The 27542-nt window shown below is 45.2% G+C and overlaps 2 protein-coding genes across 3 annotated transcripts in view; one reads left to right on the top strand and one right to left on the bottom strand.

Annotated features, from left to right (window-relative positions):
- Window positions 1-27542, top strand: part of LOC144096778 (protein 5NUC-like) — a 414953-nt gene that overhangs the window by 49157 nt on the left and 338254 nt on the right. The gene's annotated exons all lie outside the window — the stretch shown is intronic.
- LOC144096908 (uncharacterized) lies at window positions 37-14493 on the bottom strand. The gene is made up of 6 exons (XM_077629726.1): window positions 14353-14493; window positions 13009-13173; window positions 12521-12617; window positions 11918-12013; window positions 11492-11553; window positions 37-97 (listed from the first exon to the last, which is right to left on the bottom strand). The coding sequence occupies exons 1-6, from the start codon at window positions 14490-14492 to the stop codon at window positions 37-39; spliced, it is 621 nt and encodes a 206-aa protein (XP_077485852.1). The 5' UTR covers window position 14493.

Raw genomic sequence — 27542 nt, 5'->3', positions numbered from 1 at the left:
GGGCGCCGCGGTCTGCACCTCCACCAGGATCCGAGGTCAGCAGGGCGGCAGGAAATCCCGGGCAGCCGGCCAGAAGCCCAGCGCCGGGGCGGCGATCCTGCAGGAGGGAGGGGCCTCCTGTTGGGGCGGGGTCCAGTGGTCCGCTCCGCTCCAGGCAGGTGCGATGCTTGCAGCCAGTATATATATATATATATATATATATATATATATATATATATATATATATATATATATATATATATATATATATATATATAACGTGAAGGCAGCCAAGAGTCTCCGAAACCAAGAGCCATAGGGGAATGTTTCTATTGTAGTGCCAATCAATGAGAGAATAATACTTCGATTAACCTTCAACAGATTAATCGAAGTCTTATTGTCTCAATCATTGGCACTACAAAAAAAAAATGAAACATTCCCATATGCACCTTCGTTTCGGAGACTGTTGGCTTCCTTCATATGTTTGTCAAACGAGCCCCTCATTTCATCTGCCTTGTCTGCATACCACGTATACATTCGTTCTGCTATATATACTTTGGCAACAAGGGGCACCCATCCGGAGACAGTTGTGTAACGAATTTGGTAGGAAAATAAATACCTATAGGTTGTGATATAGAAATAAATTCACAGTTAAAAAATAGGTAAACATTGTATAAGCAATTTGTAATTGAAGCGTTACAATATCGCACCGCAAGCCAAATTCTAGGCCCACCTTGACACCCCAAACGAAGCAAATTCCGTTTGGGGCGTATCTTGAGGGGGTGTAGCTCGACTACGGGTAGACGTTCATCGCAATTTCTCTGATAGATGGCGCAAGGCGTCGATCGCTGCGATATGTAGAAAATTAATGTTACTTTTCCGAACCGCTGAGGGTTTTCTGCACTGACTCCGCTGGATGCGGAAAGACTCTCATTTTACGCATGGCCAATAAAGCTAATGCTTGCTACTCAACGTCTTCCAGACGGTGGCGGCCTTTTTTGTGAAGAAAACTGAGATAAATTATTGATTGACATAGAATTTATTTCGCATTTTTTTACAGAAAGGATGCAAGGATAAGAAGAAAATACTGCTTTATGAGTGACAAAGGCTCTTACCACGTTTTTTTTGGCAGCGGGTAACACAACCTTACAATAAAACAGACCTGCGATTATTAACTGTTAAAAACTTAGAATCATAGGTTAGACATACTTGTCATATAATGCAAAATACGATTAATTGAAAGCAGGACTGATGTAGATTAAACTGACCTAATAGATATGCATCCATTAAGGCCAGGACAATAGTGTAATCACTAATACCATCATGCGCATTCAAGAACATGAACACATAAGTGCACATATGGGTGTACATGAACAAAAAACTATCTACCACATCTGCAGGCACAGAACCACGGGCCGCATTCTAATGGCACGTCAGACTGCAATAATGGTAAATCATTACTTAATATCACTGATGTTATTTGTTAAAGATGTAACTCGATAAATCGTTCAGGTCCTTCTTTGATGCTGGCAGAATTCTGTGTTTGAAATGCAACAGCTGCTCACTATAGTGGACCTACGGCACTGTAACCTATTCTGGCCAGGATTTGTACGGGAAAATGGCACCAACCATATTTTGCTTGCCATTTTAATGTATTGTACCTAAGGTGGTTTTGACAAATTAGAGAAGATTGTGATGGCACAGGTTGCTAACTCTGTAAATAACGGGATATAATTACCTATCGGAGTACCGCAAGGTGATAGAACAATTGAATAAAGAAGCTTCAAACAAAATATTCCGGCGTGAAGTGACAAGACCAACACTTAAGAAGGACAGGGTAGACGAGCGTTTAAAACACAGCGGTGGCTGATAAGCGGTGCTTTGGACATTGCATTTTATTAAATTTTAATACGGCATCAATGCACGCTGAGCGGAATCGTTTCGCTCGTCTCTGCTCGGAAGGAGCCCCATCGCGGAGTGGACGGCAGCAGGGCTAGGAGGAGCATCCGTTGGCGCCCGAAATAACGCTTTGCTCAGAGCAGCCGCCGGAACAGCGCTGCCTGCTCCCCGGAGAGAAAAACCGCAGACAAAGCGCAGGCCGCGTGGACGGAGGCTGACGTGGCTGCTCCGCCAAGAGGATAAACAAAGCATCTCGAATGGGAAGACGGTCTTGCTCTCGCCTGAGCGGCATCTTCTGGCCGATACACTCTTCTGGGCACGGACAGACTGTAGGAAGGGTTTCCCTTTGTTCACCTGCTCCTTTCCCTTACATTTTAAGGCAGAAACCGAGCCCCTGCTTTTTCTCAGTGTGGGCTACATGGACCAACGATTTCTCAGTTCTAGGTGAATTTCATTCATTTATTCAAAGCATGTCAAGGTTCTTTGCGTGGGGCTTCAATGAGCAGCTGGATTAAAACACGGTGTATAACGGACACTGAGGACTACTCCATTCACTTATTGTTCTCGGTGAAAATTGTATCGCTGGTTCTCTAACTATGCTCGCGCTTGTCCGCCAGTAAAACACCCATTTTTCTTGAAAAAAGATAGCATTTCAAAATTGCCTGCCACTGCCTTCCACCTCGTAGAGACTCCGTGCCCACAGTTTTGGTGTGAATAGTGACTTGTTCTAGCCTCCGGTATCGGCGTCGACAAAACGGCAGTTCATAGTTTTACGCGCCCATTCCTTTCATTACATTAATGTATTGCTGCGAAGCCACCTTACCAAGAAACATCTAGGTTATACACACTTTCAGTGGCATTCTCACGAAACCAGTGAAGCTTTAGTAGCGCATGCGACAAAAGGAAGGAGACGCAGGCCCGTGTTCCTGTGAAATTTTACCTTTTGTAAGGTGCTGAGAATCCCTCCTTAATCAGCCTTCTCACCGATATCGCGCCGAAATGAGTTTTTTTTTCAACAACTCTTATTGTTCGGTTCTTTGTCTTCTATTTCTGTTTTTCCACCTCCTAATAAAGCCGGCAAATTTCTCTGATAAGAGGGCTTGGCACGATACTTGAAAAGTCTTTCTCATACCGATGCAACATATGGAACAAAAACTGATCTCCGATACAAATCTTCGATACACCGCTCAAATCGCCAGTACTAATAAAGTTGGTAAAATGGTATGGTGAATAAAAGAATTATCCGTAGTTTCTAGAATTCTCAATGTATTTGACACAGCGTACTGTATTTAAAAGTGTATAAATGAATCCGGCTGAACAGATTCCTCCCATTTGTTAGAGCAGCAGTCCCAGTCCGACTCTCAGCAGCCGCAAAACCTGGGGCGCGCTTCTTTTTTTGAGCACGGACCATCGATAATAAGCAGTGTGCACTAAAAACGTATTTTGGATGCGGATACCCCTACACTTTTATTCTTGGTTAGTGGTACCAAACACCGATAGACAAAATATATCCAGGGTACATGTATCTTCGACACCGCCCATGCCTGTCAGCTACGGCACTAACGGAGCTGCATATGCAACTCATGCACCGATGTAGTTATGAGAATGGCACGTTCGTCTCACAAGTACCAAATTTGGTAGAACCAGAATCTTTTCTACATAGTTACATGCTAGCGTTCCTGTGTGAGGTAGCATAGAAATATTTTTTTAAGGCTCTTGGCGTTTCGCAGCGAAAGGTTTGGAAACGTTGTTCACAATGTTACGCGTTTCTAGACGGAGTGGAAGCACAGCTCTGAAGTATTGATCGCTTGCTTCCACAGCCGTCAGAACTAATTCCTACTTTCATGGTGTTAAGATTTCTTTACTTAGTCGCTTAAATCTCTAGGAATTTAAAAATGGCGAAAAATGGCCAGATATCTAACCCAGTTTACGAATAGTGCCGGCGTCCACTTGCATTAAACATCCCCAGAAAAGCATTAGTACCTGATTTTTCTAGAACAACAATAATGTTTTGCATTGCATTTGTTTAATTAATTCAGGAAGCCGACAATTTCCAAAACCAAAGAAAGCATAGAGGAATGACATTTTTTTTTATTTGTGGTGCAGGAAGCAGACGAAAACCGCGTGCCGCCGGTTTCATCCCAACCCACGACCTCCAAATTTTGCGTACTGTGCTCTACCAGTTTATTTTTACATATGAACATGCCCGACCAGGCGCGATTTCGTCAAACCTTAGATTTTACCAACTTCGATATGGCGGCGGCTGAAATCTTCGACTTTGCTGGGTATTTCTGTTGTATTTAAAGGCCTAATGCTGACCAAATTTTGTTCAGTTCCCGTTGCTGAATATTTCCCGTTAAAAAGAATTGCAAACGAATCCATCCTCGTACCGAGTCCATATGGTTGAATATTAGCACAGCCGCACAATTCCTGAAAATGCTTTACAAGCGTACTTTTGCTTGTTAGCTTCATAAGCAAGTTAGTAAGTGGGCATGAGGTTTGCTTTTTCACAGGGATTCTGTATGTCTGACAAATGCGAGTATGAATTTTGCCGAACTTTCACGGCGCTTCGAAGTTACCTCGCTTGGGATGAGGGTGATAAAACGCCTAGGTCAAATTTTCGCAGCCTTTTAAATAGGCAATGACTTTGAATCAATTTTGTAGCAATCCAGGTTGCGCGAAATTTTATTGCTGCGAGCCGATGTAGCTCCAGGATCTAAGGAGTCTACCCGCTCAGTCACCTTGGTTTGTTTTGCTCTAATGTCGCGTCCTTCCTAATTACCTTAGCTCCCGGGGGGCGGCGCCTGCCTCGTAGCAGCAGATGTCATGACTGTGGCGGGTGCTTGTGGAACAGCTCTCTCTCTTCGCCATCGAAAACTCTACGAGTCGAGACGTTTCCGCACACCTCAGCTCTCCGCGAACGGGACGAAGTCTTCGTCGTCGTCAGCAAAAAACCCCAGGAGTGGAGAATTACCCAACAGCATAGAAATCGTATATCATAGTCATCATACGTAATATAAAAACAGCTTAAGGAAAGGAAGAAAAATCTATCAAAATTTTAAAAACATCCGGTTCACCTTCGTTTTCAAGAGCGGGACGCGACAGCGTGTTACAGCGTTCCCGAGGAGTCCACGGAAAGCCATCGTCCGTGCGGCGCGACGCCTTGCCCGTTGGACAATTTACGGAAAGGGAAATGACGCCTGTCGCACATATCTTGGTAGACACCCGAACCCCACCGTAAATCAATGAAATTGAAATGAAAATTGGTTTTAAGGAAAGAAACGGCGCGGTATGAGTGTCCACCGAGATACGTGAGACAGGAGTCATTAAGGGACGAATATTTCCGACGCGCGATGCCGACAATTACAACTATTCGTTCCGGTAAACATTACGTTTGCAGCTGCTTCGAAAGGGATTAAAGTCATTCGAAGCCCTCGTGTGAAGAGCAAACCGCATAATGTATGATAACGGCGCTTGCAAACAATGCGAAGCACCTTGCTTGTCCCCGCGTGTGAACGATTACGGTTTCGTTTTGGTGTCGTTGTCGTATGCAAAAAACGCCGCGCTAAAAATTGAATGCAAACAGCATAGCTTTGCTGTACAACCACCTTCACAGCGCGGATTGGAGCCACAATTTTTGTAGTGAAAGCTTCATTGGCCCCGAACTTGCGATTACGCTGTGGCACTCCTGAGGAGGAGGCCACAAAGCCGTTGCCTAGCAACGGCTGCAGCTGGCGCACGCCACAGGCTCGCCGCGCCCTCTGGCATGACGTCACACCACGCGCCTCTCCGCGAAGCCGCCCTTACCCGCCCAACCGCTAACCAACGTAATCGGTGGCGCTATCTATACGCCCCGTGCACCGCGTATAGAGGCGCCACTGAAAGCCGCCTAGCGGCCGTTTTCGGACCATCTTCCGGGAGTCCGGTTCAGCGCCTGCCGTTGCCACTGCGAGAATGGCTGAAGTTCGCAGCTGCGATTTCCCGGTTGTTCGGGTCCCCGACGAATATTTCTGTGGAGACAGCGAGAGAAAGGGCCGGGCTTTGTACGAGAGCGGGCATGTCCACGACGTCGCAGCCGTCTAGGAGAACCCAGTCCGCATACGTGCGAAGTGCGTGGCGCAGACGAGCGTCACGAAGCCCAGCTACGAAGTGGAGCTTGTGGTGAGTAGCCGCTTTGTCGATAAAGTAATCACTTCAACAGAGCCTCAATTTTTTTTTAAACACATCTCCCGCACTGCACGTATGTGGTGAGCACACGCGAGTCGCGCGTTTTAAATGGATCCAGCGCACATGCTCATGTACATGTATCCGGTCCTCAAAACATCGCTTCACTGACGTACTGATATGCGCTGGCGACCGGGATACACGAATGGCAGAAGCAGACTAGCGCGCTGTCACAATCTAACTCCCACCATTCCTTTGGAAAGCAAGAACGGGAGGTGCTGCGCATACGCAGGTGTAGTGTCGGCTGCGCTGCCGTGCATGCATAACCCTGACTGCTCATTCTTGCTGCATCGAGATATGCAGATCAGCACAGCGCGCTCCGTTTACTGGTGTCCGCGCCTGTACGAGAATTGCCATTGCAGCGCCCAGTTCGCGAGTCTACCGCCCAAGTAGACACCCTCCTTGTCTCTTTTACCTTTTCCGGCACAGATCTCACATAATTACCTTTCTGTAACGAGGAGACGCGTACGGAGGATGGTCGTTAATTTTTTTTTTTCGGCATTTCTTGCACTCACTACAGCACGTCATATGGATATTAAATACCTACATGCCACACGGGTCCAATTGTGTAAAAAACTTATTTCCTCTTGATACTAGATTCACACATTAAAAAAAAATTATTGGACCATTGTGGTTATGCAAGGAACATTTAATTGCAGCATACACCATCGGCATTCATGCAAGCTTTATTGCGTTGCTCGTGTTCCACAAAATTAGTTACTGCTGAAACTTTCTTTCTGAAATAACAGAGCCTTAATTATGTTTAAAATCTCACCCTTCAGCTGATTGCACAAAGAATTTTTCTCATCAATTTTACCTGATGATTCTTGCATACTGGCAGCTTGTGATGAAAAAGAGAGTAATACACATTTTTAAACTTCAGTTCATTATTTTCTTGGCAGGCATCAGTTCCAGACTTTTCACTGGAAGATGGCAATTGCTCCTGTAAGGCAGGGCCAGGTGGACGATGCAAGCATGTTGCTGCTTTAGTGCAGTACATAAACAAAGAAGAAAATGCATCACGTACAAGTGGACCAAGAGAATGGGGGAAGCCTTCAGTACGGTCACTGGGGACGTATAAAAAGGGAGCTTGCTTGGATGGTTTTCTTGGGAAGACGGTTGAAGACATTGAACCAATGGCACCAGCAGTACCGCCGCCTCAAGATGCAACTGCTGTAGCCGCATTACTTGATGAACTGTGGGACCATAACTGCTCACTCGTTACAGCCATCAAGCATGAGCTATCTGTGAACATCGTTAAAGAACCAGTGGAAGAAACAACTGTGTATGGGCCACCAGTGGTGCAAGGCAACTTGCGAAAGTCTGGTCTCTACCGCTGCCTGGCAACCAATGAAAACGACGAAGATATGAGTTACTACATGGCCAACATTGTACAAACTGCTGAGCAAATAGTAGAAACTGAAAGAAAAACACGAGGGTCAGAAAGAGACTTCCTGCAATGGAAAAAAATGCGGGCATGCCGTATTTCAGCCAGCAGTCGGCCGCACAACATACTGAAATCAAGAAAGGAGCGCCATGTACTGGCTGAGGAGTTCTTGTCCGAACGGTCATTTTGGTCATCAGCTACAGCGTATGGGAATGCCCTTGAAGAAGAAGCCATAGAGTCATTTTCGAAGCAAATAGAAGCAGAAGTCCACAAGTGTGGGCTTGTGATTATGCTGGAGCAGCCTTGGCTGTGCTGCACACCAGATGCTATTGTTGTACAAGGCCCTACTGCATCGCTTCTTGAAGTGAAGTGTCCCTACTCGTGCAGAGACAAACCTATTGTAGATTTTGAAAGCAACATATCTGGTGTTCCATACCTGGTTTTCCAAGATGGCAAGTTGGAGCTTAAGCGTACACACATGTATTACACGCAAGTTCAAGTTTCAATGTATGTCCTCGGTTTAGAAGCGTGTTTCCTCTATGTGTACTCGAAACAGCAGCACATTACAGTCAAGGTACCAATTGACAACGCCTTCATTGCTCAGGCTGTTCCGCAGCTTGAAAACTTCTATTTTAAGTATTTTTTACCGGCACTAACAAAACAAGTGATGCCCACTTTCAGGTAAACTGGTGTGTATTCTTCTGTCCATCAGAAAAAGATTTCAATTCAGTGTTGGATATTGTAATAGCGCGTGGTCGCGATGAGCACGCATTATCAGCGCGCTATCAGCCGCGGAAGCGTCGCCACGGTTTGGAGTGCGTGACGTCACCTTATGCTATACATGTGTTCTGTGCCCGTGAATAAAAGGCTTTTTGTTCCCAGGATGCCAGCGTGATGACTTACTTCAGATATTAATGCAAGTGCATTAGAGGGACCATGGCGAGAAAACGTGGTGGGGTGCCACGCCAACAACAGTGATACATGGCCACGATGCATGACCCTGGTGCATGGAAAGGAATAAAGCGCAAGAATGACGGAAGCAGTCAAAATGAAAAGTGTTGCAGAAAAGACAACAAGACAGTTTTCAACATCATCCAAGCAGGTTTGAAGACATTGGTGGCTTTTTTATGGCTTCTGTCAAGACAGGACAAGAACTAAATCAGTGTGGAAAATGTAAACTAGAAAAGGATTGAGTGCCACTGATGAAATCTAGGGACATAGTGTCAAGACTATTTTCAACACTAAGGAAGTAAGCAAGGTACGAGCACAATGGAAAGGCTAAATAAAAAATAATTTATTGTAAACATTGATCCCTCGGAGAAGTGAGATCTTTTTACCAAAAGTTGCATACTTCACCTTCAGCATGGAATCAGCATTGTCTGGTTGCTTCACTTCATAAAAAAAATCATACGTTAGCCACGTTTTTTTATAAATCAACAAAACAACTAATAGATTATCAAACATACACCACAGCCACTGTATTTACAGTCTAGAGCACTGAACATGCAAGTGCGCTTTCCTACAACTGGATAACTGGCACCACAAATCACTGCCAATGAGCTCATAAGATAGAACAAAAAAGGGTGAGGTGTTTTCATTCAATTACTTGAATGTATGGGGCAGAAAAAGTGGGCTTTTCGTAAAAGCAGTTTGACAAACTCAGTTGCCCTTCAGCTCTCATTGTGCACATACTGCAGAAAAAGTATTTGTACACATAAACTCAGTGTGAAACGCAGAGCACCAAAGAAATGCTTCAAGATGTTCTGAATGCATATGACAGCCTGAAGCGGTGAGTGCTTAAGCAACTCCGAGTAACAAAGCAATCGCACTTCAAGCTGAAACAAAGGAGTGCTCGATGAATTTAAATCCCTACTCTGCATAGCATCACACGAGAGTGATGTCTAGTTTTTGACCACCTGAGAGAAGTTTGGCAACCATGGCAGCTGCATGCACTCTCTCTGCCTGCCCATTAGTTCACAAGTATCCAAAATGTGGCAGATTTGTGTTCTAGCTCGAACTGGACGACCCTGGACATATTGTCCGCCTGACTGTGCAATCCACCTGCACAAAACATGCCAATGTATCTCTTGTATTTAAAATTAAAATCTGTAAATGTTACAAAAAAGTCACGCTATAAGTTCAGTCGGGGAATTAAAAGATAGCAATGATTGTTAGTTGCCATGGTCACTCGGAAAGTAAATGAAAACAGGATTCTCAACAGTGTAAACCAAAACCTGAATTTTTAAAAATATACATATTGCATTTTGACAAAAAATCTGCTTATTTACAAATTTGGTTTGTGATTAATGGGGGTTTAACGTCCCAAAGCGACTCCGGCTATGAGAGACGCTGTAGTGAAGGGCTCCGGAAATTTCGATCACCTGAGGTTCTTTAACGTGCACTGACATCGCACAGAACACGGGCCTCTAGAATTTCACCTCCATCGAAATTCGACCACCGTGGCAGGGATCGAACCCGCGTCTTTTGAGCCAGTAGCCGAGCGCCATAACCACTGAGCCACCGTGGAGGCTGTTACCAAAAATGTAGCTATGGCTGCACTCCAGAGATCTTGCTGAGACATACATACTCGCATTGCAAGGCTTACCTACTTTTAATGGTATTTTTTTAAATGCCTATATCAGTTATGCAACCTAAGTATAAATGGAAGTTGAGTGCTCATTGTGCTCTCACACAGTCAGGTTTCTAGATTTGTGTAGTAATAGCAGCCTAAGTTTTTCGTGTCTCAATCAGATCACTGTTCCCAACAGTCAAACAAGTCCCAAGTTTCTCGATGTTTTCCAATAGATGTTTCAAACTTTTGACAAAGAAATGTATCCTGCAATGCGTTCCTTTTACTAAACACATCCTGGGTGCAACAATTTCGCTAGAGATACATGAAGATCCTAAAAAAATAACTACTGATTTCCTGCAGTAAAAAAAGGTTTTGAGCATTCATGGTAATAAACAGCCCTGAAAAGAATATACTTGCACTGTAACGTCATCTCAGTCTATTTTGTACATGGTGAACATGACAGCTTGCACATTACCACATTACTCTTTAGCTTTAATGATTGGGCTGTTTAAGTTTGTATGCACACCGCACATATCAATTATTTTTGAGACGTGAGGAAGCAAATCAGCAGACAACTTTTCTGACAATATCCTGAAAAGTTTCATACGTTGAATACATCTTTCAACGTGTATTCTTGCACTTGCCACTTTGTATGAGGTAAAAACTTCCTCACGAGTAAAAGGCTGGTTTGGTCGTGCAAAAGTAGGCATCTGAAATAGCACGCCTCGTTCCACAAGTGCACTTCTGATTTGAGGAAAGCCCTTGTCAGCAAGCACAAGATCTCCTGGGCTAAGCAAGTGCAAAATGCCAGAATCAGTTGTTATGAATGAATCAGTGGCACGGCCACCATAAGGCCTTGATAAGAAGCTGATAATTCCACTAGGTGTTATTCCTACAAGAAATTTGACAGTGTATGTGCCTTTATAATTAGAAAACATCAGCACTTTCTCATGTACAGTGTTTGGTGCTGAGCAGAAAACCTCAGTGCAATCTATAATGACTCGACATTTTGCATACTCAGGCTTGAAACATTCAGGCATCATGAGCTCAATGGTTGATCGTGAGGGCCAGTAGATAAGACAGCGCATTTTGGCATGTAAAAGATTCAAAATCAGAAAAAAATGTCGTGAACAAGTTGTCCTATGCATACCAAAAAAGACCGCTAAAGCCGAATAGGAAAGGTTGAGCTTTAGCTTCATGAGAAAGAGGAGGAGTTTGTTTATGCATTTACAAATTCCTCTTCCCTACTGACATTAAGCGCCTCCACAACAATGCTCTGCAATTTTGAAAATACTGGCAGTGACACACCAGCAATGGATTTTAAAATGTCTGAGGCCTTTTCACTGGAGCAGGCAGATACACTTGGGTAGCCTCGAAAGCTACAGGTAGATTTCAAGCTGTCGATGTTCATTGGGTCACACGCGCTGTACCTGACGCCATAGGAAGTGCCCCATGCGGCATCCTTTGTTTCCTTCTTGCTAGGAAAGGTAGCCTGGAAGAAATTACGCACACAATAATTTGAAGCCGTGCTTATTAGAGGGTAACAAAGCTATTTTATGTACACATCTGCATTAAATATTGCTTAAAGATTATTGCAGTGAACAATGACAAAACTGAAAATGTGCTTAAGATAAATACTAACACACAGTTTATTTCCCAAACTGAAGTATTTTATCTATCATACACGCTAGCTGCTATCTCAAAGCTGTACCTACACAGCCCAACCCCCAGTCCACACTTCAAAAAATTGGGGCGCTGCAGAAAGGTATCAACAAGAAAATATATGTAACTTTAGGTACAAGTCTATTCAGGTGCAATGAAATTATAGCAAATATGCATACTAGTTCCCATCCTACCTGTGTCTCAGCATTGCAATCTTGCATGCAGCAAAGGAACAGACTCGGCATATCTGGCTCCAAGGTCCAAGTACAGGGGTCTGTTTGTGTTTCTACCTGCATTCATTGAAAGGCACAGTCACTTCTTTTTTGTTCAAAATTTCCTCCCCACAATACACAATGCAGTCATGCAGTGAATCGTAGTGCTTTGTTAGCACCAGTATAAACTGCAATCTTTTAAAGAAAAAATATGAATGACATATGTGCAAATGACCTGAAAGAGTGCTGTAATGAATATTGAAGACTTCTGGTGTGTTATGTTCACTGACACAATGTTTTAAAAATGTCTAGGGCAACTTTTCTAGATAACAACACAACTGAAAGCACAAAATGTCAGCATGATATGTGCAAACTACAAAGAAAGAAACCAATGACTAGAACATCGTCATGTCCATAGACACAAGCATATTAAGGGCAAGGAAACTGGGAGAAAGCATTAAATCTAGCTTGCCAGAAATTCCAAAGGTTTGTTTGTTGTTCAAGTCAACACAGAAATTTGTGAAATCAGCTTAGTAACGTTGATATTGTGAAAGCTTTTCAGGATGGGTATGTGAAGAGACATACACTTATGAGTCCATTTGTGGAATCGTAGCCTTCATCAGTAGCCACTTCCTGCACACAGCTTGATGTGGGTTCTTTGCTCTGTTCACGTGACCGCAACCTGGATTAACACAACTCTTTGAGGATTGTTACACTGTGAATCAATATTAATTGAGAAAAGTCATTACCTAGATAGAACAAGCAACAAAAATTGCTCCACAGTTAATGAATCTTTGGATACTATTGCTGTATTTGGTCTAGCACTAGTTGTATCAGTTTCATACTAGCTGCATAGTTAAAGCCATGACACAATGCGTAGTTATAATCATACCACCACAACTGCTAGCCACTAGGACCTACAGTATATAAAACAATCATAAAATTTCCAGTATCGCCTGCCCTGTTTGGTTCTCTCTGTCACAGTTCATTCCAAGTTCCGTTCCATTCACATTTAATAATGCCAGCTACAAAGCACACCATTTGATTACAATTTTTTCGCTAGTTCATCTTACCTTTCATATCTGTAAGCAGAAGGTGTCTTGGTGCGTCTGTATTCACTTGGAAATAGGGTGGGCAGATATGCTGGACTCCGAGGGTCGTTGGATTTCTCACCATTTACAAAATGGTTGCTGCAGATCCTGCTGTGTTTGGTCGGCTCCCACAGGCTCCCGTCTTTTCTAATAAAATTATGACAGAAGCACACATAAACACAGCCATTACAGCAAAAGGGAATAAATTGTTTGGTTTATGGCTACATGGGCAATGAGGGTCCCCGTAGCGGAAGACTTCAGATTAATTTAGCACCTGGAGTTCAAAACAGTTTGCTGTTGGGCTAGCTGGTACTTTGACATCATATCCATCTAATTTAACAGCACAGGACAGCGTGTTCGTCTTTTCTTTTGTCCTGTCCTTTGCGCTAAATTAAGCGATTATGATGTTACCTAAGGGTCTTTAACTTGCGCTGACATCGTACAGCCAACGGGCATTTTTTTTTATTTCGCCTGCATCGAAATGCCGCCTCCGGCGGCGGGGTCCAACCCATGTCCTTGGGATCAACAGCCGAATCCACAGGGCTACCGCGGCGGGAGAGACCTGATAATTCAATGTGCTGTCCTGCCTCTAGACACAATTAACTACAAAAAAATGGACACAAAATCACTGCAAGCATGCGGTCATCGCGTCACAAACGAAGCTCAGACCACATACATGCAAAATGAGCAGAGGTCTTGCACGCGGTAGCAATCTGAAGTTTCAATGCGCGAACACACAGGCCCAAAACATCAACATGCGGAAAATGAAGATCAAGCTTCTAGCGACAGCGAAACTATCTCCATGACGCCGAGACACATTCATGCAGGGGGCAACATACGCAGCATGCACATATCCTAATCGAAATAAAGCACATTATCACGGAGCAGACAATACCCACAACGAGTGCATTAAAATTATCGCCATTAAAAAGCAAACGTTTCAACACGAAAACACAGAGGCGCGAAAAATATCAACATGCGAAACTTTCGAGCGATAGCGGAACTATCTCGACAGTGACACCAAAATGCACTCATGCAGGGGCAAATTACACACGTATACCGTCAACAATTGAGCGCATAATCACGGTGCAGGCAATACCCGTAACGAGTTCTTTCAAAATACCACCACCAAAGCAACAGCACCCTGCACATGCCCTAGCTGCGATGCGCAGTCAAGACAACTGCTTACCAATGTGAACTTGAGTTGCAGCAGCATGACGATTTATGATGAGACGACGACTATCCCAAACACTTCCTAGCATCATTAAAAAAAGAGGCGTGAATAAAAAATTTGACGTTTTAAAGTAAATGGAATCAGTACCTCACCTCTGCCGTCGAACAGCGGCGATCCATTGCTGTCGTCGCTCCCGCTCATAGGGCCGCGCTGGGAACGAGTAGAATCGCGTCTCCGGCGTATTTTTATATGTGTTAGAGCAACCAACCACACAACAGTTGTTATTGGACATCCCTTCGGGCTCCTATCACAATGAAGATGCTCGGACAAACCTTATTTCAACGAAGAAACGACCGAGAAAGATAAAGCCACGTCGCAACAACACAGAAGCGACCGGCAAACGGCGCGCTTCACTCCCGGAAGTTGGGAGCAAAGCCGCCACCTGTGGCGCGGCCGTCGCTTTGCACGCCGCCTATAAGGAGCCACTGAAACCCCCGCACACTCACTGAACAATAAAAAAAACCGAGCCGAGGCAGGGAATCGAACCAGGGCCTTTGGCGTTAGCGACTGATACACTACCACTCCGCCGTGACGGCTTTTATTTTCTTTATTGTATGGAAACAGTGCCGAAAAGAAAAGTCTAAGCACGCTTACGCCACAAAACACCATGCCACCTTATCCCTGCATGAACCCTCCTTCGAAAACATCAAAAGTCTGGGTACACATGTATCTAGATAGGGCAGCCAGCTAGGCGGCTCTTGCAGGGCAACATATACTCCCCGCAGCAAAGCGCATTGTTTACGAAACTAAGATTTCGACGACCGTGGTGATTCGGAGTGGCGGTCCATCATGCGGCTTTTCCAGAGACTAAATAGTCCCAGCAGCACAATTAGATCATATGGCACAGCACGGTTTTTCTCCGCGGGCAAAAACGAATACTGTAGGGTGTGATGCCAATGTCCTTAATTGTTCGTTGTAAAATGTCCCAGAAGAAGATAGCATCAATGCAGAGAACAAAACAATGGTCAATTGTCTCTGGTGTAATGCGCAGGCGACAATTCACCGTCCATGGCGCAAGCATCTCTTTAGCATGAAGCCATGCCTTCACAGGCAGCGTTGACGTGTGCAGCTTAAAAGAGAATGTTTTCGGGTCAGAAGAGATGCACATTCGCCTAACACGTTTTAGAACAGTGGTGTCAAGGAACTCCAGAAAAGGTTGCCGATACAATGGTACAGGGAACAAATACTCTGTAAGTGTCTGAGTCATCTGCCTTCTGGAGAGACTGTACAGGTACTCTAAAGAAAAGCGCACACTCAGGAAATTGAAGGTGCCAGCAACTTTCTTAAGGAATCCCCATAAAGGCCCCTCACGAGTGTGTCCCGTCGGTGCGAATAGGAAAGGCAAATGAGCACAAAAACACGAACAAGCACGGCTACTAAAAAGGGTGGTTTGAAGATTTGAGAGAAAAAAAACGCGAGACAAGCTGATGCACGAATAAGTGAACAAGGCGGATTCCAACAGACTCTAGAGAAAGAAATAGGTTATCGCGACGTGTGGGTTCCCATTGGGAGCGCCATACGAATGTACAAATATTCTGTGCATCACCTGCACTTTCTTCCCCGCACAATGGAGAACCTGCAGCACATAGGCAAATTCTGCAAATAAAAAAAAATTTGCAGACTTGAGCCCGAGAAAACACTGATAGTTCCCTACCCATCCAAGCCTGGGTTTGTCGCCTCATAGAGACTATCTGAGAATCCCAGTAGGTGCCACTGTTGCGAATTTGGGGAAGAGAAACCCCTAGGTAGTGAAGGGGCCCGCAGTCCCAGCTTATGCCACCAAAATGACTCGGCGTTGTACCCCAATGGCCCAACCAAAACTTCTTAGATTTATCTAGATAAAGAGTCGCACCTGATGCCTCGCAAAACTGTTCAGTCAAATGCAATGCCTCAAGCACACTGTTTTTGTCAGAACAAAAGAGGACGGCATTATCTGCATAGGGTAAAATCTTAATTGCACACTGCGCCAAGGAGAAACCACGGATAGATGTGCAGGTAAAAATACTGAGACAAAGGGGTTGAAGATCTAGGGCAAACATCAAAAGCTATAAGGGACAGCCTTGGCGAACAGATTTATTTCAATGGAATATGTTTGGTTAGCTCTTGGTTAACAATTAGTGTTGTATAGGACTCCTTATACCACAGTTTTATGCCCCTAAGCAAAACATCTCCAATATTTGCATGCTCCAAGGCCGCAAACAAGATATCGTGACGAACTTTGTCATATGCTTTGGCAAAGTCAATCTGATTTAGAGTTACTTGTCCGATCTCATCTGGCACTATCTCCACTACTGAACAGTGCAATATGAATATGGGTTTGGATGCTGCGGCCTCTAGTACCGCAGGCGTGATGCGTGCCTATTAAGTGAGGGACAACTAGCTGCAGACGATTGCAAAGAACCTTTGCAAAATGTTTGTAATCTAGATTACAGAGGGAAATTGGAAGGTATCCCTAAGCTGTTTTCAACCGATTTGAATCTATGCTTTTTGGAATTAATAAAGTATGCACAGAACATAAAGGGGGGAAACCAACATCGTGAGGAACATGGAAAACGTCCATGAAGACAGGCGCTAGGCAAGTGTAAATTGTTTTATAGAACTCGCTAGTGATGCCATCAGGCCCAGGAGATTTATGAGCCGTCAAGGCAGAAATGGCAGATTTAATTTCGTCCAAAGTGATAGGCCCCTCCACTACAGCACGCTGCTCATCATCTACTCAGGGCAAGGCTTCGAATAAATGACTGTAATCCGATGTCACGTTTGTGCCCGCACAACCACCAAACAGCTTCCTATAATATTAAAAAAAGCCTCAAAAATTCCAGGACCATCGCTGTATGTGCAACCACCATACTGAATTTCCAATATTTCTTTAGCTAGAGCAGTCTGCCTTTCATCACTCAGGGCCCGACGAGATGGTTGCTCATCCAGAAATCTACAGGTCCTAGATCTTACCAAGGCCCCTTTGTATCTTTCGGTTTCAAACTGCTCAAGCTCTCCTTTTACGGCGGTGATATCTTCTACATAGGCACCTGGGCTAGTCCTCTCTAAGTCACGTAGCTATACTAAAGTACAGCCGAGCTCTCGAAGCTATATAATGTCAACTTAATAAAACGATATAGGAGAAGTAATACCTATCGTAATTTTCTTGAAACTTTGTCACAACTAACACCTAGAGAACACACTTATGCCATAAGAAACCGCGATAAATGGTTCTTTCCCCAAATACGAACTAACTATGGACGTCAAATGCTCAGTTACCTCTTACCATTATTGCTAAATGCTTTGTGTTCGTCTTACAAACCAGTATTTTTGCATCTTATTTCTTTTCCTGCTTTTGTCTAATTTTATCTTTTTTTATTTTTTCCGAGTCACTTGTGTCTCGCTTATTTTTCCTCAAACGCAATTGTTTTGTTAGTTGCTGCCAGTATATGTAATCAAACAAACCTTGAAACCGTGTACGGGGGCGCAGGCGCGCAATCAAGCTCCAGTGAGAGCTTTTTGTCTGCGCCCCTAACATCTGGATGATGTAAATAAAGATTTGATTGATTGATGTCTCTTCAATAACGCAATTCTTGCTTGGGCTTCAATAGCAATCTTTTTTGTTTCTTGTTTAAATAAGACTCATGTTTGCAAAACTGAGAGGTCACCGCGTGACCACGTGTCCTTCAAGCAATTAGATACAGAAAGTTTGAAGATTTCATCTGAGAGCAGGCAGCTATTCAGCTTCCACAGCTCCCACCGAGGATGGAGTATGCGCCGACTGTACCTCCATATCTGAAGAGACACCATGCAGTGATCACTGAAGAATGTGGGCCGCACCCAGTAACCAAGAACGCTGGATAACATATCTGCTGAAGCGTAAATTCCGTCAAGCCGAGCACTACAGGAGCGTTGAAAATGAGTGAAAAGGATGTTATGTCCCTTATCTTGCCCAACATCAACCAGGTTGTATCCGCATGCCAAATCAGTGAGTAAAGCTGCACTAGGGTCATATCGCTTACTTAACACTGCTCGGTCTTCATCCCTACAAACTCAATTGAAATCATCAAACAGCATAATTTTACAACCCGTGGACAAATGGTCTACTAATGACAGGAAAAATAGCCTTATATCACTCCGCTTTACAGGGGCATAAACACAAACAATTCGCCACTGTACACTCGAAATTGCGAGGTGACAGCAGACAAGCCGCCCGTCATCATCTGTGCTATACGACACGGCAGTAATCCCCAGTGTGTTGGCCAGGAAGGCATGCACCCACCTGAAAAGCCTCTCGAGTGACTAACGATAACGTTGAATTCTGACAAAAAATGCTCCTCATCAGAGGAGAGATTGGTTTCCTGGATGGCTGCCACACTGACATGCCATTTGTTTAAAACATGCCGTAACTGATGTTGCCTTCGACGATTACGCAACACCCTAATGTTAAGGGTAGCGACCCGAAATGTGGTGACGCCCGCCATTTTTGGTGCTTGTCTTATGGAAGGCCATCCCCTGTACTAGGGCGGCCGGCCTGCAAATCGGCGGCCTGTAGGGCAGACATCGTCGTGAGTTTTGAGGTGACCCTTCCCAATGCCACCACACTAGGTGCCTTCTGCACATCGCCACCGACACACACCTCATCATCTGCAGGGCGCTTCAAAGGTGCGCTGTTGTCCATCGCTTCTACTGAGACAGCCAAGGCTTCGGCCCATGAAGCCGAGTGGGCCACGTCACTCGCAACCACGCTGACAGCCGACGGGGCACCGAAAACACTAGAAGCTGACACTTCAGGCGACACACTGCTGCAATCCGGCGACGAAGGGGCATCGCAGGCACAGAAGGCATGTGGCACATGCACTGGCTGAAGCGCCTCCACTGACTATACAGCAGGGGCGTTCTGCTCTCGTGATCGTTGGGTGGGTGACAGGTGGCTCCTGAGCAGCAAGCACAGGATTCAAAGTATCAGACCCGGGCAGACCCGGGTCCGGTGGATTTGGGTCTGGAGACGGGGATTCCTGTTTGCCCGTACTTGCAGGCGGACCCTTGCCGTTATTCGATGCAGAAGCCTTTAGTTCATCTTCTCTTTGGAGCACTAAGTTGGCAGTCTGGGGATGTTGCTGATTCATGATGGAAATGTACAGCGGAAATAAAGGCGAGGACACAAGGAAGACACATGGAACACACGAGCGCTCGTGTGTCTTCCTTGTGTCCTCGTCTTTATTTGCGCTGTACATTTCTATCATTTTTCATCTGTTTGGCGCTCATGACTCAGTTCACCCGACGCTTCCACAACATCCGACACATCCATAATGTGCTCTGACACCCCTTCATCCTCATGTGCCCAGTTGCCTTGGCGTAACCTGTCAGCAGAACTCATAACACAATTGTCTACTGTGCGCCCAAAGCGTCGGCACTGGGTGCATCGAGGTGTACGACTCTGACGTCGTACATGGCCCACACGGTTACAACGAAGACATAGCGGAGGCTTGCCTGGGATCACAACTAAAGCTTGTACCCCGAAACATTGAGCGTGTGAGGTATTATACTTGCTTACACTCCGTCCTTGAGCGTGAGCGAAATTTCACGGTTCTCAGTTTCTATGTGCTCCATTCCGGGGCACCGGCACTTCTCACGCTCGGTAGCTTGTACAGTTCCAAAAGGCTCCAAAGCTTCCGCAATCCTCCGGTGCTCCATATAGCGCGGGAGCCAAAAAAGCTCCAGCTTCACGTTTTTGGTGTCAGGGTCAAACACGATACATTTTAGACCTTTGACGTGGAACTCTGCTTTCTCAATAAGCTTCTGTTTTGAGGAACTGTTCTCGTAGGTAACCATGCAAACGTGGCTCATTTGGTACTGGCCAATACACAGAATCTCACGGAGGTCCACAATCTGCGGAAGCGCCTCTCGGAATTCGGCAGCACGGTCCGCCATGACGGCTTAGGCCTTCATCATGAATAAAGGCGCATCTAATGAATGCCCAGGTTTCATATATTAACTCTTCCGATCTAGAAGTTGCCGCGCTTTCGTTACGTATATCTTTGCCTAACAAAGCTAGGCCACCAGCAACTTTTTTGCGTTGTTTTTTTCACGTAAGCAAAGGTGTATGCGCACACTACGAAGATTATTCCTGCGACACTTAAGCTCAGCTTTAACAGCATAACGCGATACCGTTATTGTGTCCGTTTAGCGCCCTCCTTTTTGCATATCACTTCCCAAGCACGGAAATGATTCTATATATATGTATTTTATTTTAATTCTTTTTCTTTACCACTACCTTGCCCCTATGGTCAAGGAGTATAGGCGCACACGACCCTGGGAGCCCGACAGAATGCCCTGCCGGACACTATTGCTTCGTGCACAGATCCAGAAATTTTTCAAAATAAACTAGCGAGTCGCGTGTGTTTTTTCCTTACCAAATAATTGATCCCGTGCTAGTGTCTCTTCTCCAATGATTTTTTGCTTTGTTTTTCCTTTGCTTTTTTTGTTTTTGTTATTGTAGAACTGGTGTCGATATAATGTTAAGCACACAAGAGACCTAAGAAATACGGAAGGTGCTAACCTTGTTGAACACTGCGCAACTTGCAAGGATTGCACACCGGTGTTTTCGGGAGTAAGGAGTGTGAGCAGAAGCAAGTTAAGAACCATCTTGAGAACACGAAGCAGCACGAAAAAACGGGACAAAAAAGACACACATACGACAGGACGTCCTGTCATATGTGTGTCTTTTTTGTCCCCGTTTTTTCGTGCTGCTTCGTGTTCTCAAGATGGATCAATACCAACTGGCCCAAACTTCGGTGCTTTTGCAAGTTAAAAACAACCCGTGAAACGATAGAGGCATACTATATTCAAAGAGCTGGGTCAGAACGTGTCAGCAATACTTGGGTCGTTTTGTATAATGCAGAAAAGGCGTTCCTTACAAAGTTTTTTGCGATAAAGAGGTTATGAAATTCTTTTTTCCTGTTTTTCTTTTTTTCCCCTTTCACGGCGTGCGCCTGCGCTGGTCTTAGCGTATTTAATCTGCGTGTGCGTCTCTGAATAAAAAGTTGTCAGTCAGCGCTGCGTTCGTCCTTCTTCTCTTCCTTCTTCTTTTCTTTGGCTGTGTGCCGTTGCGCAGAAAAAAATATGGGCTTCAATTAAGCACTGTTCTTGCCCCCGTATATAAACGATACAATTTTGATGTGTAGTATTTTTCCATACCTTTAGAAAATACTGGTAATATCGAGATTGGGCTATGGTTGACGAAAAGACTACGGTCTCAAGATTTATATATAGGAATCACATGTGCAGTCTGCATTGCTTGGGGAAATACGCCCGTGGAAAAAAATCAAGTTATGTACAAAAGTAATGACTGGACAAATTATGTCAAGAACGTGCTTCACAGGAAGTACCTGCATGCCACATACATCCTTGGATTTATTATTTTTGATGGACTTAATACAACGGCATACTTCTGTGCAGTCCGCCTGAGAAAAGGAAGAGTGAATGGCATGTAGCAGTCTGACAGAAGAAGGGTTCAGCATCGGATGTATTGTTTGTGCTGGGGTAATCACCGTGAGCAGCCTGCTATGCGAAAAAACTATTCAAGGCGTCGGCTAATTGACGGCCATTTAGCAGTTTCCCTTCATGTATAATTGTATCGGGTATAACTCCTTGAGTGCCAGAATGCATTAGAGATTTCAGTGCTCGCCAAAGTACATAAGAACGTTTTACGCTCTCATCAGAAAATATATCTGCAAAACAGGCGTTCTTTCAGCACGTAGTTCAGACGTAAGCTTATTGCGGTACACTTTAAATTCACAAAATGCATGCGTATCTTTGTCTTTTGCAAACAGTGGATACCGGGCATTTTTATGTTTAATCAAATCTAGTAATTTCCTCGTCAGCCAAGGCCTCCGAGCATCTTTCGGTTTCATTCTTGGACGTAATAGAAAATGTGTATCGTACAGTGCTTTGAAGAGGTCAATAAATTTGCAGTATGCTGCGTCACTATCTTGAGTTGCGTAGACAGGGTTCCAGTCCTGCTTACTTACGGAAAGACGAAACGAATGAAGTGTAGCAGGGGTAATTTCTCGTAAGAATTTTGTTTGGTTCTTTCAGCTACCACGTAAAATTTTCGAACTAACATCACTATTTCAAAGTAGTCACTGAGGTCAGTGCACACAGTCTTTGCGGCCGTTAAATCTGTATTAATATTTGTGATAAATATATCTAGTAATGAGGAGCTATCTGGAGTACCACGAGTGGGTTCTGAAATGGCATTTCAAAAGCCATTTGCATCCGTACTATCACAGAGCTTCTTCCGTGTGTTCGTCAGTAAAAGCAGATTAAAATTTATATCGCCCTCTAAATAGAAATGTACCTTATTGCCTTTCACATAACCAAATATATCATCAAAAAATTTAAAAATCTGTCGAAATCACTGGAGGGCTATCGGTATACGACGCAAAAAAGATTCAGTTCAGAGCGCAAAGGAACTACCTCGTAATCTGGAGCAGCCGCACAAAATTCAGATACCTCTTCGCAGTTTATGTGTTCTTTGGTTGCAATGGGGACGCCACCCCCTCGCTTATTCAAACGATATCGAAAAAAATGACTTTTAACAAGGCAGATAAAACAAGTGCGATTCCTGGGTGTACCATGTTTCTGTGAGCATGATAAACGAAAATAGCATGTCGAACATCTCAAGTACAAGCATCAATTCGTCTTCCTTATTTGTAACAGCGCACATTTGGTGGAAGAGACATAATTCCGGGTATTTTGCTTGTTCTGTAGTCTTAACTTGACATGGTTGAAGAACCATTTGAAAGAAAGAAGTCTAAAAGTACGACTGCCACTACGGCTAAACAAACTTTGTCAGGTCGGTTGAGGTTGAGGTTGAGGTGTTGAATGCTACAGGTGGGTTAGCCTTGCTTTATCTGCCGGCAATTGCTCCACCGCAGCGTCCCTTCGATATTAACAATGCCGCATCTACCCCGCTAAGCGCACAGTCTCTTATAATAGCACACATTCTCTCCCGCAGTCACCTTCTATGCACACAATCAGTCCACGCAGTTCACATCACAGTCCACTCCAGAAGTCACCATCTATGCACATATTCAGTCACAGTAGAACATACGCCATTGTAGTGCCACACTCCATGCACACATTCAATCACTCACAGTATAAAGTAGTCCACTCCGGAAGACACCATCTACGCACACATTCAGTCACAGTAGGCCATAGTCCGTTCCTGCTGTCACCATTTGAAAACAAGATCCGTGTTCTGCAGAAATGCTAAAAGAAGGCGTGCAGCCTCCCTTCTGCATGTCTGGTTTCCACTCGGGTAGACAATATCCTGCACTGTGCTGTGACGGGTTCCTGTCTTCTTGAAGGAAGCGAACATCACCTGCCTTTCCGCGTTGTACTCTGGGCAGTACATAATATAATGTTCGATATCCCCGCACACACCACTTAAAGAGCAGAGCGGAGACGATGCTATGCCGGTCTTATGCATCCATGCAGGAGTGCGCGCAGAGGCCGTGCGAATTCAATGTAGAAGGGTCGCCTGAGATCTTCTCAGTCCCTTGGTCACACATGGCTTGTGGGACGCACTCCACAGGGTACTAAAGTAATCGAGCACCGTTTTCCTGCAGAGACTTTTTTCCATCTTGAGGTACTTTTTTTGATGGAATCCTTGAGAGAGCTTTATGGGCGAGACTGTCTGACACCTCATTACCGTTGACTCCTATGTGAGAGGGCACCCACTGGAAATGTAGAGTAAAGCCTCTGCTGTGCAGATTCTGCACCAAGCGCAGAGAGCTTAGAGACAAGGCGTCAGTAGGGAATCCGCGCTCTAACCTCTGAAGGGCAGATTTTGAATCAGTTAGGATGAAAACAGGTTGAGCTAGACAAGACCCTAACTTCCGTAAAGCCGCCTCAATAGCAAGACTTTCAGCCATTGTGGAGGATACGACAGCAGTACAGCGTACGGACTACTTACAGTCCAAAGAAGGAATGTAAAAAGCCGCTGCGCTAGCTTGTTTGACCTTGTCCACAGAACCATCCGTGAAAATTTGAAGATGGCAGGCATACTCTGTTTCCAAGTATTCCAGTACAAGCGAACGCGTTGCTGCCAAGGGAGAGCTGCGCTTTGCACTCACATGGGGAATTGTGACTTTACAGTCAAGGGCCGGAAAGGACCAGGGGGTTTCCACCGTTTCCTTTGCCTTCCGACATTAATGCCTAAAGAACTAAGAGTATTGAGTGCCAAGTAAGCCTTCGACTCATATCTCTTGCAGAGCCGCTGGAGAAGGGATCGCCCCGCTACTGTCTCTCCTAAGCGGTCAAGATGCATTAATAGTCTCTGAGTAGCGATAAGGCTAAGAGGTTTCGATAGGGACTCATGAAGTACTGCCTTATTCGCAGCCGCCTGGGGAACTCCAATGGCTCTTCTTAGGCCTTTTTTGTGGACCACTTCGAGACGCTCAAGTTGTGATGCCGAGGGGGAAATTAAAAGTAATTGATACATTATCCTGCTGACCACCAGCGCTTCATGAAGTTTGACCATTGAAGAAGGATGGTTTCCCCATTGCTCACGTGCAATTCTACGGATCACATTGAGACGAGAAGATATAGATGAAACAGTCGCGTCTACAGCTTTTCGCCACTGTAGACGGGAGTCAATAATGACGCCCAGGAAACGCGCGTGGTTGAATTGACGGATGCAAGAGTGACCGAGGTCTATCTTCAACCGCGCTTGACGTCTTCCTACACCTGGAAACAGAATAAAGCCGGATTTGTCCACTGACAGAGACAACCCCACGCCTTGAAGGTAAGCTTGTGCCGAAAGTATAGCCTGTCGAGCTATGAGGGCTAATCGCTTGTGTTGGTAGCCAGTAATCCAAATACAGATGTCGTCAGCATAAAGTGACACGCACTTGCCTGCAACTTTTTTCAATGAATCGGGTAGGCCAGCCATAACGGCGTTAAAGAGCGTGGGAAAAGAACACTTCCTTGAGGCACACCTCAGGTCATCAACGTGCTCGACACAGCGAACTAACGAGGCATCTGCTTTTCGGGCATAGATTTTCCCATGCCGCGTCCACAAATACTTCCAGCCAACTGCTTTTCGCTTGTTGTTTTCAGCGCCAAACAGCCGTTTTGTTGCAGGGGAAAGGTGCTGATTCACAAAGATGGGGATCTTTGGTTTGAAGTTTAAGTCCTCTGAAGTTGTTTTGTTTCTTCGCCTTTTCAAGAAAGCCGTCACGCTATCCCCTCGCGCAAACTGAACGACAGTGTTAGGCGCAGTAGTGTTACCGGCTGTTCGGACTCGGTGGCATGCCTCAATGTCAGTATTTTCAAGAAGAACGCCAATAACTACGCCAAGTTTTTTGGTTATTTCAAGAATGCTTCATCCTCAGTTTGCGGCATGGCCGACATTTCAATGCTCAAACATCATGAGTGCTCTTCATTTTGGCCAAGTTGAATTTCATGATCTTTTAACTGTGAGCGCAGGGCATCACGTTCCTCTTGCAAACTAGTCACACAATTTCTGAGCTCTCCATTTTCTTTAACGGTCTTAACAGCGGTTTCCATTTCTTCATTTCTTAAATTTTTTTATTTCAAACTGCTCTTAATTTATGGGATACCTTTTCTTAGTTCTCGCTCGAATCCTTCTTTGAATTCTTGCTTTAGCTTATGCTTGAAGTCTTCAAACAGTTTCCAAGTTCTTTCGACATTTCGGATAATTGTGCTGAGCGGGTATTCCAAGGGTTTACAGTTTATGTGGCAAGATTCTGACGCAAGCAAAAGAAAGCAGGATTTCAATTCAAACGATATAATACATCAAGCAAAATTTGCATGTGACAGCAGCAGTGTTGTGGATACGTTTCAAGTAATATGACAGCCAGAAAAATCTAGCAACTAACCTGTAAGACACGGGAAAAGGTGTTAAGCGATGAGCTCGCTACGACACTGCTGCTGCCAATGCGATGTCTTGTTGCCATTGAGGAAATATATAGCGTTTGTTGCCTTGACGTCACGGATGGCCGTTAACTTAGGAGATATTTCAGCCAGGTACAGGTGCACTTCGCTGCTTTGGGCAGGCTTTCAACAAAAACCGGTACAAGTGGCGCACAGGCGTTGGACGGCGGGCGAAGTTTCTCGGGACGGCACTCCTGTAAGACACGAGGAAAGGTGCTTAGCTATGTGCACGCTCAGACACTGCTGCTGCCAATGAAGGAAATGAAATGAAAGCGAAGGCCGATCACTGCGCGCTTGTTCGCGTCTCAATCACTGCTGAAGAAAAGACTCTGTTGGGCTTAAAACTAATTATTGGTTGGCGTGAGTATTTCTCGACCCGTGGTTCAGGGTAGTGCAGGGTATCTGCCACGCAGGATGCGCCTCACCTCGTTGTTACAGGGATGAGTGGAACTTGTGCTTTCGTCTGGTTTTCCATTGTGAAGAAGGGGGTGGTACGAGACGAACATACGTCAGGCGCTAACTATCAGCAATGTTTACTTGGATGAAATAGAAGCTTCTTACTTCTTTCTGCTTGAAAACATGCGTTGCCGACACGCCACTGCGAAACATGTGATGCGACAAAGGAAGCTCTATACCGTCATGAGAGGGGAATAACAATACACAGGACAAGTTCTCTTTTTTAGCGATTGTGGGGACCTGCCCTGCAGCCCCCTGAGTTTGCTTTCCCGCGAGGCACCGTGCAGCAGCAGTCGTACCCCGAGGATGAGCGCGTCCCCTTGCCAGTTACATTAACTGGCAAGAGAGGGCGCCAGCGTCGCTGCGGGGGAGACTGCTGAAGCCTGCCCGCGGGAGATGGGCTCGCTTCGGCTGGGATAATCGCCGCGATCGGACGCGTCGCGGGCGGCTCCGCTCTTCGCCGGCGGGGCGAAGAAGCGACGGGGAGACAGGCTCCCGTACTCGTCCCGTTCGGCCTGCGGAGTTTATATCCCTTGCCCTAGCGCTGGCGAACATTCGCTCGGAACCTTGCTGGTGAGTCGGACGACCTTGATTCATTAGCGTACCTTGTTGCTAGCTGGCGTTATTGTTTCTGTAGCAATAAATGCCTGTTGGTGTCAGCCAATGTGTCGTTCCTTTGTTCCCCCAGAGCAAGGCCCGCCGTGGTCGGCGTGCGCTCGGTAGCGTACGCGATCACGGGGTGGGGTCCGGGCGGCTTTGAACCGTGTCAGCCGCGATTGAGTGGGGAGAAAGTACTTATCTCCCCATGTCCAACCCCACATCTGGCAGCCCAACGTGGGGCCTGCTCTTGGAACATTGGACGACTGTCGGTTCGGTTCGAGGA

Source organism: Amblyomma americanum, chromosome 7 (assembly GCF_052857255.1).
Source record: "Amblyomma americanum isolate KBUSLIRL-KWMA chromosome 7, ASM5285725v1, whole genome shotgun sequence".
NCBI lineage: Eukaryota > Metazoa > Arthropoda > Arachnida > Ixodida > Ixodidae > Amblyomma > Amblyomma americanum.
The sequence above is the reverse complement of the archived record's forward strand: the minus strand, read 5'-3'. Positions and strand labels throughout refer to the sequence as shown.